The sequence below is a fragment of the Mandrillus leucophaeus genome, unplaced genomic scaffold (genome assembly GCF_000951045.1).
Source record: "Mandrillus leucophaeus isolate KB7577 unplaced genomic scaffold, Mleu.le_1.0 Scaffold1110, whole genome shotgun sequence".
NCBI classification, from domain to species: Eukaryota; Metazoa; Chordata; class Mammalia; order Primates; family Cercopithecidae; genus Mandrillus; species Mandrillus leucophaeus.
The window spans coordinates 255,580-268,039 of NW_012099322.1; the positions used below are offsets into that span (position 1 = coordinate 255,580).

The window sequence follows — 12,460 nt, forward strand, 5'->3', positions numbered from 1 at the left end:
CAACAGAAACCTAAAACGTGCTCTTAGCATGGGGGTCACAGCCAGAGTTTTTCCTTCTGAAACACAGGACTGGGGACAGACTGCAAGAGGCCCTGGGGAGCCTGGGGGGATGCATGCATGGGTGATGCTCAGAACACATTTTCTGAACCACACTGAGCTTCTCTCTTAAAATAATGACCCCTCCCTGCCTCTACAGAGTCCTGTTTCGGAAGAGGCACTAGGCAACACAATGATTCATGGAGAGAACCATCCTTAGAGGCCACGGGACAGCTCATGTTCTGGCTTCGTGGGTCACTAATTTTCATTGTGAGCAGGTGAACTTAACTGAGACTTAGGTTTTCTGATCTATAAAATGGGCACAAAATAATATTTATTTGTAGCACTTTTGTGAGGATTAGAAAATGAAAAGTGCCAGGGCTCCTCATGTTAGATGCTAAGCAGTGAGCTCCCAGGTGGAGTGAAGCACCACAGAAGAAAGGAAAAAGGTTCCTCATCATCTCGGCCTTTTCTCATGTTTGCCACGGCCAGTGTTTTGTTTTTTTCTTATTCAGAATCGAGGTGAGGTGATGCCAAGGTATAAACCACCCGCTTTCTGAGTGACACCATGGACTGTTAACTTGTGACTTCCTCTCTCCAGGGCACAGCTACAGAGGCAGTAGGGCATTTTGGAGGCATTTCTGTTACTTCCAATTAGGCATTCGAATTAAGCTGGACTAAGGGAGGAGTAATACGAATGAGAACTGGGCATACCTGGGTGAGGGTGTCCTTGGGTTATTCCGAATATTGGGGGATTCAGTGATACTCTTGGAAGTCAGCACTAAGCTCAGGAAGATACCGTGAGGTTGAAGCAGCCAGACCAGACCAGAGTGGAGCAGCCAGTGCAGAACATCTTCATCTGGAAGCCACACTCCTGGGTTCAAGCGATTCTCCTGCCTCAGCCTCCCGAGTAGTTGGGATTACAGGCACCCGCCATCACACCCAGCTAATTTTTGTATTTTTAGTAGGGACGAGCTTTCACCATGTTGGCCCGGCTTATCTCAAACTCCTGATCTCAGGTGATCCACCGGCCTTGGCCTCCCAAAGTACTGGGATTATAGGCGTGAGCCACCACACCCGCCCTCAACTGTCTTTTTACTGATGCTTGTTACTTTCCACTCCACAGGCCCCCATCTCCTCTTCCCTGCTCCTTTGGGCGGCTTCCTACATCATGTCCCGGCCCTCATCCTCTGCATCCGAGCTCCCCTACATGCAGCTACCGTGGCGTAGGCAAATCCCACATCTTATTGTGTCAGCACCAACCTTACCCTGAAATCCTCCAGCCTGGCTTAAACCTTAAAGAGTGGGTCCCCTCTGTCTCTTACCGCTCTTCCCCATCCGCCTGCTCCACCTCCAATCCCCTCACCCCTACTGAATCTCAGCTCTGTCCTGAAGGTGTGCCAGGCTCTCTTGGGGCGTCTGTGGCTTTTCGCGCACAGGTGTGTTTGTGTGGTGGCATTCCCTCCCAATCTGTGCTCTGAGCAACCCCCTGCTCTCTCCATCCCCGACCCCAATTCTGTCTCCTCCAGGAATTTGCTCTGACTTCTCCTGCAGGGGATGGAGCTCCTCTCTGCTACCACCTGTGGGGTGGGATTGTCACCTTCGGGCCTGCCCCACTAGACTGTGATGTCTCCGTGCATTTGCATTGGTTTGTGTGGTGTGGTACCAAGGCACTGATGAAGAAAAGGGAGGATCCAAACTTCAGTCCAATCCCTGCTGGGAACTAGCTTCAAGACTGCACCCAAAGCATTCTGCCTCGCTGAGCTTCTTGTTTATAAATATAGATGAAGTCTGAGTGGTCCCGCCAGCACTGGGATTCCAGCACTTCCTCCCTTGGGAGCTCCTGTTCCCTTCGACATTCCCCTGCAATGCTGGTATACGGAGTCCTAAGACTTCCCCACGGAGGTCAGTGAGGGAGCTAAGAATCTGATCATCTTTCAAAAGAGAGTTGCTCTACATTCCCTTAAAGGTATATGAGAGAATTTATGCTGCTGAAATATAGGCAACGGTGAAGAATTGGGATTTAACCACACCGGGAGCAGAAGGCTCTCAATGGTTTTTAACAGAAGCTTCACAAGAGGGAAACAGAGAATGCCCCAGGAACAGAATGGTGAGAGAGGAGGAGGCTGGCAGAAGCTATTTTAGGAGGCCCCAGGTGTGTCCACGAGAGACTGAAAAGGACCTGTATTAGTCTGTTCTCACTCTGCTAATAAAGACATACCCAAGGCGGAGGCATTTATAAAGAAAAAACGTTTAAGTGACTCACAGTTCCACACAGCTGGGGAAGGGCCCACAATCACGGCAGAAGGTGAAGGATGAGCAAAGTCATGTCTTACTTGGCAGCAGGCAAGACAGCTTGTGTAGGGGAACTCCCATTTATAAAACCATAAGATCTCTTGAGACTTACTCACTACCACAAGAAAAATATGGGGAACCGCCATCATGATTCAATTATCTCCACCTGGCGCCACCCTTGACATGTGGGGATTGTTATAATTCAAGGTGAGATTTGGGTGGGGACACAGCCAAACCATATCAGGACCCGAACTGAGGACAGGGAACCAGGTCCTACTCACTGGTGAATTCATCTCCCAGGAAAGGCAAACTGTTCTTCCTTCAAAGTCATGTCCAGTTTCCAACGTGCAACCAAATGAGAAGACGAGGTATTGAATGCATTTTCAACTGAAAAAGCCACGGAGATGGTGCTTTTTCTTATGACTTCCATCACACATCCTGCCCCTGGCATTTCCAAAAGCCATTGCATTTGGACTGCTTTCCCTCCTAAGCCTGTGTTAGCCTTGCCTTCTGAGCTTCCCACAATACACATATTGTATCGTGTATTGTGGACAATACACAGGTGCATTTGCTTGTATTTGCAAGACAGAAGCTCAGTTTGTTGGAACTTTCTTTCCTCGGTCCCTCTTCATCATCTGCATCTCCTAAAAAACCTCATTTTTGTGTCTTTGAAAACTCAAACCACTGAGCACAGTTGAATTTTTGTCCTCTTCATCCTGTGTGGATTCCAAGAGACTCGTTTTTCAGGACTTTGTGTGCCAGGCGGAATCAGCAAACAGAATCTCCAGAGTTTTCTCTCCTGAGTGTGAATGATGTTACCGAATCAGCCATTTCTCATCCATTGCCCTTACCATTGATCAATAATGTATATACAGCCAGTTTCACCTCATTCCTGGACTTATTTTGGAAGCATCATTTGCTCATTGAAGCAACATTTGTTGAGCACTGACTGTGCTCAGCCACTATGCACAGTGTTTCTGAAAATGCGGTACTTTCATATCCCTTACCCTCCTCTGCCTGGAAGGCCAGCCCCTCCCCCAACAGCCCCGCTGAAAACTATTCAGCCTTCAACACTCAATTCAGAGGGTTCACTTTGCACAGGGAGCCTCCCCAGGCCCTGCCTTCCCTCCAGGTGCAGCCATTCATTCCTCCTCTGTGATCCTATAGGGCCCCACAAACCCTCTCATAGGAGGGTAATTGTCTACACTGTAGTGTGTACACCCCCACCACACCCTGAGCCCCAGGGGGGAGAGGTTCTAGGAGGCTTTGCATCTCTATCATTCTCAGTTGCCATGGGTTTCTGCAGAGTAGGTATCCAATGAAGAGCCTACGGCACCCAAGACAGCTGTGTTTTAGCTGCTGCCTATGCATTCATACTTGGCTTTAGGTGAAAGGGAATCTCTTCCAGAAGGTTGAGTAGACTTCACCAGCACTTACCTCTGTAGCTTTCAGTGTCAATTTAGCTCTTGGATTAATTCTATTTCAGATTGTGGAAATGTTAATTTCCAAGGTGATCGTTTCCTATGAAGTACTTTGCTGCCATGGAAACATAGCTTAGAAAGGTCCCCATGCTGTGGTCACCCCCTAATTCCAAGCAAGATGGCCCCTACCGCAGCCTAACACCCTTTCTGCAGGGAGTCTCCTCTGGGCACTGTTGGCCCATCCTTGCCCTTCACGTGGCTTTGGGTGTCATTTACTGAACTCTGCCTGGGTGTGTTCCTGTGGGCTGTGGGGCTGGGCCAGGCCCCATAGTCTGCTCATTGTTTGTTATAGGGCAGGACTCTTAATGATTCTGAGCCTTAATTTTATTGCCTATAAAGTGAAGAATTGTGACAATAATAGTTTACGTCCCAGGGTGGTTTTGATAGTTAGTTTCTCCTGGGAACAAAATGTTGATCCAGGAAGTGCAGTGTTTGTCCTGCGATGGGCACCGTCTCCCACCTGACGCTGGTCCCCTGGAAGGTCCTTGTGTATGCGATTATCTGAAGGTGGAGATGAGCCATGTTTTGCCTGTAGTCTCTGACATCATCTGAGATCGTATGAGTGCGCCTGAGAGCAACAATGTCCCCCTCAGGATTTCCTGAGCTCATTTTTCTCATTCATCTTGCTGGCTTGAAAATAGACAGGACTGGGATTTTCTCCTGGGATGCCATCTTCAGATACAGGATTTAAACCATCCCAGGAACAGAAAGGAAACCACTCGGCATGGCTGAGAGAGTCTCTGCGTGCCAGTCAGGATAAACCGGGAAGGGAAGAGGCCCAGGGGAGCCATGTGTGGTGGGATGAACACTGGGTCCCTGTAGGGCAGACTTGGGTTCCCAGCTTCACCCACCACTTATCCTTGGTGTCACTTGAGGCAAATGGGCCTCTCCAAGCCCCAGTGATATGCAGATAAGACTCGCAGCTTTGTGAGCATGAAACACAACCCAGGGAAAGCAGTGAGCAAGTGCCTGGCTCAGACGAGGTTCTCAATTCAAAATAGGGATTTCTTCCAACTACAGTTGAGGCTTTTGCTTCTAGACTGTCTACACTTCCAGTTCAAGTGTTAAGGCTTTTTTGTAGCTGAACCATCCCAAGTGACTGGTTTGGCTGTGTCCCCACCCAAATCTCAACTTGAATTGTAGATCTCTTCTCATATGTTGTGAGAGGGAACCAAGGGAAGGTAATTGAATCGTTGGGGCCGGTCTTTCCCACGCTATTCTTGTGAGAGTGAGTAAGTCTCACGAGAGCTGCTGGTTTTATCAGGGCTTTCTGCTTTTGCTTCTTCCTCATTTTTCTCTTGCCACTGCCATGTAAGAAGTGCCTTTCACCTCCCACATGACTCTGAGGCCTCCCCCACCATGTGGAACTGTAAGTCCAATTAAGCCTCTTTTTCTTCCCAGTCTCAGATGTCTTTTTTTTTTTTTTTTTTTTTGAGACGGAGTCTCGCTCTGTCACCGGGGCTGGAGTACAGTGGCGCGATCTCAGCTCACTGCAAGCTCCGCCTCCCGGGTTCACGCCATTCTCCTGCCTCAGCCTCCCGAGTAGCTGGGACTACAGGCGCCCGCCACCTCGCCCGGCTAGCTTTTTGTATTTTTTAGTAGAGACGGGGTTTCACGGTGTTCGCCAGGATGGTCTCGATCTCCTGACCTCGTGATCCGCCCGTCTCGGCCTCCCAAAGTGCTGGGATTACAGGCTTGAGCCACCGCGCCCGGCCTCAGATGTCTTAATGAGCAGCATGAAAACGGACTAATATGCTCCCCAAACTACAAATACACACATTCATACACACAGTCACATGCATAGACACATACACACACTCACACATGTACTTCACACAGGCTCTTGCACACACACACCCCGGCAGCAGAAGTTCAATTCCTTTACCTGACAAGCATTCAGTAAGTCACTACTATGTGTCCAATAACAGCAGGGGCTGAGGAGGCATATGTGAAAACCTGTTTACAATGTGAATTCCCTAAATCCCTAGATAAAATGAACATGGAGTCCAACCGTCAGAAGCGTTTGAAAAGTAATTCCTTTTGCATTTTGGGCTTTTCATAAAAGTTGTGATAAGCTGAGAAATTCTGAGGAGTGAGAAAAGACTACCCCTTGTTGGATCTTTCTTATGCAGTAAAAAACACATCACATGTATTCACATTCTGAATGAATTTTGTAAGTTGGTGAGAGAAAATAAGAATAAATAAAAATATATTTTAAAAAGACCCAGACAGTTACCCAGGAGAACAAGTGAATGACTTTTGATACTGCAAATTCACATTTTCCAATATGAAAATATTGACTCCATTTTTCTTTGCATTAACCACAGGCTGCGGCACAACCACTTCCTTGCACCCCTGGGTAGCATGAGCCATGACGTGAGCTGTTCATTTCTCAGGTCCTACAAGGAAAACAGGAGGGAAGAGGGTCCTTCTGTGCTTGAAGCAGGAGTGCTGAGTGGGTATCCTTGTTGGGAGCCTCATCCACATTCACAGTGGAACCGCATGAGCAACTTAATATGTCACCAAAATGTACTCTATGTTTTACTTGGTATTTCCTCATTTATGCTCAGAAAAATCCTGTGTGGGACTTTTTATCCCAGTGTTCAGACAGGAAACAGGTGCTCCCAGCCTGAGTCACATGTACGGGGAGTCACCCCCCTGCGATGTGGCTCCAGCCTTCCCTGGTATAGCAGCCACTGCAGCTCTCTTCATCCTGCTGCTCTGTGCCCCATTCGATGTTGGCTTCATCCAAAAATGCAAATCCTGGGTGACTTTAGCTACAGAAGAGCGAGTAACAAACACCAGGTCGTGGGCAGCAATTGCTGTTTATAAATGGCTGAGCTGCTCACTGGTATAGACAGAGATGAGCTGAGCTGAGTAGTGGACACTGTCTTGTGGTCGAGCCACATTAGCCGTTATATTCTCTCATGTGCCTCCTGCAAACAAGGTCAAGTTTAGAATAACCTTCCAGACAAGCACACGCTATCGAAGTCAGTGCCATTCCCACCCTCTACGCCCCGTAATTTGGGTTCCTCTAAGAGTCTTTCTTTAACGTTGATAAGACGCTTTGCTGGCAAATTTCTTTCTCGATTTTTAGAAACAAATGTATGTACCTATGGAGACAGACAAATATGGATTTATTTTGCTTAAAAGTCATTGTTTTGTGGCAGTGTTTTCTGGGGGGCAATTCCTACACCCAGGTCCGCTGGAAGAACTGAGGTGCAACCCAGCGTAGGGAAGGACTGCTTCTGGACCGCACCCGGAGGCAGCACCACCAGCAACGGAGCCCCGCCACCTGCTGTACCCGTCCGCCTTCTCTGGTTGACCTCCCCGGGGCCAGACGGCCCAGGCAGAGTCCGTGCTCCCTCCTATGGAAGTGAGTTGTGTTTCCCACAAAAAATGTTGAAGTTCTAACCCCCGGAACCTGTGAATATGACCTTATTTGTAAATAGGGTCTTTGCAGATGATCGCGTGAAGATGAGGTCATCAGGGTAGGCTCTAATCCAGTATGACCTTGCCCTTAGATGAAGGAGCCGTGCCCACAGGTGTGCACACAGGGAGAACGCTGTGGGAACCTGTAGGCAGAGACTGGGGGTGCATCTACTAGCCAACGAACAGCCAGGATTGCCAGCAGTACCGGGAGGTTGCAGAGCAACACAGGCATCCTCCTTACCGCTCTCAGGAGAATCCAGCCCTGTAGATACCTGAACCTTCAGTTTCCAACCTCCAGACCTGGGAGACAGTAAAGCTCTGTTGTAACCCCCGGTGTGTGGTCCTTTGTGAGAGCAGCCCTAGGCCCCAACTCACTCCTACCGTACAGCTTTTACAATGAAGGTCCGGTTCTTCAGTTCCACACACTATGCCCCGAACAGGTCAAACATTTGAGTGACTCTCCAACCCCGACATGCCAGTCGGACCAAACTCTGTGCGCTTGTTGAACTGGGCCCTTCCTTTGAACACACTTCTCAGTTCTGCTTGGCTAGTTCCTACTTGTCTGCAAGATCGAGCTCATACACGGCGTCCTCTGGACAGCTTTCCCTGACTTTCAGGCCTGGCTGAAGGGCTGCGCTGTGTGTGTCCACAGCCTGCTGAGCATGCATCTACCACTGAATTTATTACACCTTCTTATGATAATTGATTGACTTCTCTGTCAGCCCCTGGAGACTAAGAGCTCCTTGAGGGCAAATATATTGAGTCTTCAGTGCCCACTATGAATGACCAGTTAACAAAATCCACTCCCTTAATGTGTACCTGTAGATACAAGGAATGGATTTAAAATTTAAACACAGGACAAGGAACCAACTGCCTATCCCAGTCTTTAGCATATGAAGGCATGAGGTATAGATTCTCCTACAAGCTGGAGGGAGAGGAATGAAAATCAAGGTGAACTACCACATCTTCAGCTTATTACTTTTTCTCCAACGAAATGAGAAGGATCCATATTTATTCTACTTTTTCCCCCGAGCAGGAAAAGGATGCCTCCTGATTTTCATGATGCATCCCATAGAAAGTGACAGGTCTGTAAGGCACTTGTCTCTGTGGACGGAGGCAGAGCGCCCTAAGTGGGGATGAGATGCTCCTGATGCTGCAGTACCGGTTTAGCACCACAAGAGGGAGCCAAGAATGGCTGGACGGGTTGATTCACCCAATAAACCAAGTGATTTTGGCATCCAAGAGTTGAGAACATTCCTAAAACAGAAAATCTCAGAATACAAGAGCTGTTTTCCCAGTGATAGAAGATCCCTCCCCTGCCTCACCCTTTCTCCCTCCACCCCCAGTTCCCATATTGAATATTTTCAATCTTCAATAGGTTAAATATTGAAGATTGAAGATAGAATATTTTTCCATCTTCAGGCCAGTAGTCAAATAAGCATCTACAAAAGACGGAGCCACGCGGGGTTTACAAAAATCACCTGTATTCCAGCCAAAAGAGCTTTAAAAAGGAATCCCTGCTAAAGGGGGATGGGGGGACAAACTACGTTAAGACACAATACATTTAAAATATGTATTGAAATTACAAATCAAACTTTTTCCATATAATTCCAGAGTACAAAACACAACATTAAAAGGCATTCAAACAGCTCTTTTATACATCACAGTGTTAGTGGCACAAAATGAACTGACATTTCAAAAACACAAACCAAATCTGTTTTGATTTTGTTTTACCACCACTTGTCAAATACATAACGTATACATGTGCATGACTCATTCATGCATATTTTTACACAAGATTAAAATACACCCATAGTAAAGTGAGCAAGGAAGGAAAGAAAGGGCAGGCATGGGGCATGTAGCTACCCCTCACTGAAGGCTCCGGAATTGTGGAAGACAGAATTGCACAAATCAAAGGAAGGGCGAAGACCCTGGGTTTTTTAAACATCAAGACGGCATGCTCTCCTAGTTGTGAAGCATTAGCAAATAGATTTTAATGCAGGCCCCTTTGTTCCTTTTGGTGTTTTTGGTAATGCCGGTCATAATCCCTTCATTTTGTTTATTTTCATAAGGGCTTAGGTTAATTATCAGAAATAAACAAGCTTTGGTATTTTTTAAAGAGAACTTCATGAAGCTTTACACATGCAAAATGTTTTCCCTTGATGATCTCTTTGTGAATTATATATATACACAGGTGTGCTCACTAATAAATGAGAATCGGAGACACACACACAAAGCCCATCCTGGATCCTTTCAATCCCCTAATTTTTAAACACTACCAAGAAAAAATTTTCTCTTCTAAATTTGTAAAATGACTTCTAACTTCTGCAATATTAAATGAAAACAACAAACTCATCTTGAAGTAATTTTTGCACCTCTGATAGTCCCTTCCATGGGCCCTGTGTTCTAATCAGGAACTGGCATGCGTCCTAAACTGGTTTTATGGCATAATATGTCGTCAAGATCATTTGTTCCCCTTTAAGAAAATAGGCCATGTGCGGTGGCTCAGGTCTGTAATCTCAGCACTTTGGGAGGCCGAGGTGGGCGGATCACTTGAGGTCAGGAGTTTGAGACTAGCCTGGCCAACATGGTGAAACGACGTCTTTACTGAAAATACAAAAATTAGCTGGGTGAGGTGGCGGGCACCTGTAATCCCATCTACTCGGGAGGCTGAGGCAGAATCGCTTGAACCTGGGAGGTGGAGGTTGCAGTGAGCCGAGATCGTGCCATTGTACTCCAGCCTGGGGGATAAGAGCAAAACTCCATCTAAAAAAAAAAAGAAAGAAAAGGAAAGAAAGAAAGAAAAGGCCAGAGGTGGCAGATGTTGGTTCCTCTGTCCACAGCTACTCCTGTGAGTTGAGGAGGAAGAACTAATTTGGACAGTTATTCCTGCAATCCAGTGCTTCATCTCAGATCCTAATCAGTCTCTGCTATGTGGATATCTATGGTGACAGCATCTTTGCAAGGTGCTGGCCTCCTGTGAGGGTGCAAACTCATCTGGCTGGGCTATGGACCACACAGCAGAGCCAGACCAAGAGATCAGGCATGTCCAGCAAAAGCTCCAAATGTGGTCAGTAACTCAAGGGCCTCAGATAAGCCACAGGTTCACTGGGCTATGGCCAGTCCTCACTGGCCACGCCACCTGGGCGGCAGTACAGCAGCCGTGGTTGTCTAAGGGCCTTCGCCCCTCACTCCCCAGGATTCAAGGCCTCTTAGTGAACACATGCCATGTGCTTCCAGGGCTTTGCAGTGAACACCGTCTGTAAGAGTGAATGCCATTTTTCAATTGAGACAAATTATGCCGCTTCATAGGAATAAGTCCATCCACTCAACGCAGACTCCCCAGGTGTTACTGGGGGGTGATGGCAAGACCAAAGTCCAAACCCAGGGCCATCTGCCCGTGTGCTATTTACATTTTACATCAAGCAGGGTTAATACTGTATTCCCAGCAAAGATGAGTCTGGCATTCCTTACTAAAACAGAAGGAAATGCGAGTTCATGTATCTCAGAGTGGTCTTGCTGGTATCTATATAGGAAATGGACAATTTTAATTTTGTCACTAGATCAAAATGAGCAAACTGAGGCCTGCTTCATACAAAAAGTCAGAGCCAGTAGGTGCTAATGCGGCCGCCCCTGGCCGGCCCCAGAATCTCTGTGGTCCCATCTGGGTTGAACGACGTGCTCGTAAAACACATCAGAGGTGAAGGCACGAGGATGGCTGGGCTACACATGTGCGCGACTGGGCCAGAGACTCCTCCAAGAGAACAGCCTGTCCCTCTAGAAATAAGGTCATCTGCGCTCTAGCCCTGGGGATGCAGACTTTCCAAAGGCTCTGACTCTCATCCCAAGGATGGGGGTGCTACTGTGTGGGCTCATGCGATGGGCAGCAGCAATTTCACGCAAGAAGGACAAGCATATGGTGGACACTGGGCCACAGGCCTCCCATGTGTGCTGGGCAGTTTAAAGGGCAGTGACTGGACAGCTGCATCCACGTATCACAGGCTGAGGGCTCAAGCCCAGCCAATGACTCCTGCATGGAGTTGCCACCCACCTCCAGAAAAGCTATTCTACCAGTAGACACCATCACAGCACCACAAACTACAGAGAGCCACAGCCCAGGTTTCATCCAGAAAGGGAGTCACAGGCATGTTCTTATTGAGTCACTAAACTTATAAATCGCAATTACAAGGAGAGCGTTTTGAATGTAATTTTGACACACAGGGATTTTCTAAATGGCTTCAGTGTCATAAGGAAAATCAACATGAGAGGTGAAGAGTGATGTGATGCTATTTCTTCTAGCGAATTCATTGTTAGGAAATAAGAAATAAATCTCCAACCAGGGAAGGTAAACTAGGACCTGAGACTGATACCCAGATGCAGAAGTCACACACACACAAAGCAGCATTTTTAAAACGTGCTTGTGATGAGCAAATAACTGAGATCAAAGGATTTTGTTTTTGTTTTACTTCTTTATAGAATGTTTAACAAGATGTTTTAAATCCCACTGTAATATATCTATAATATTTGCCTGTTATTTTTAGAAGGTTTCAGTTCAATGCAGTTTGCTTTGTAAAAGCACCTGTGGCTTTTAGAAGTAAATTCTCTTTAAAGAATACACTTTCTCCACTTTTCAAAGTCAGCCGGTGGAGTCATGTGTGTGAAATGTATAACTTGGAGTAATGGTGGAGGAACGTATAACTTCTTCTCCTTATCAATCCCTGCATCCTGCTGCCATGGAAACGGTCACAGACAGCCCTGTGAAAGATCAAGTGGTAAAATCCCCACAGTAAAACTAAGTGAAATGGGAGGTTCTTTTCCCCAACAAGAGCAAAACGGTTAGCAACAGGACTTGGAACCGTCTAAGATATATGATTTCTCAAAATGACTAGAGCATTTTAACAACGTGAAGATCTGGCAGGCTCTTCCTTAGCCCCCAGAGTTCTCCAGCCTCTGCCAAGAGGCCCTACCTCTGCGGATCACTAAGGCTGCTTTCTTCTCACTGTCTACCTGAAGACTTAGGCCACAGGCCAGACAGCAACAATATGGAGGAGAGCCATTTCCGAGCAAAGCGGTTGGACTGAATACAATAAAAGGCGTTTTCTGCTACCTGGGAGAGAAGGGATGAGACCCTTGAGCTGAGCTGAATCACCAAAGAGAGAAAACAACAAAAGGCAAATCTAGTGGAGATGAGATGTTCCTCTAAACATGTCAATATT

General features: G+C 47.0%; 1 protein-coding gene across 1 annotated transcript in view; it reads right to left on the reverse strand.

The window, feature by feature from the left end:
• Positions 1 to 12,460, reverse strand: part of RNF144A (ring finger protein 144A) — a 161,388-nt gene that overhangs the window by 38,341 nt on the left and 110,587 nt on the right. The window contains exons 9-12 of the mRNA XM_011993674.1: positions 12,252 to 12,351; positions 8,407 to 8,501; positions 7,007 to 7,180; positions 6,777 to 6,925 (exon numbers count right to left, since the gene is read on the reverse strand). Coding sequence (XP_011849064.1) covers positions 6,777 to 6,925; positions 7,007 to 7,180; positions 8,407 to 8,501; positions 12,252 to 12,351 — 518 coding nt within the window. The remainder of the gene's footprint in view (positions 1 to 6,776; positions 6,926 to 7,006; positions 7,181 to 8,406; positions 8,502 to 12,251; positions 12,352 to 12,460) is intronic.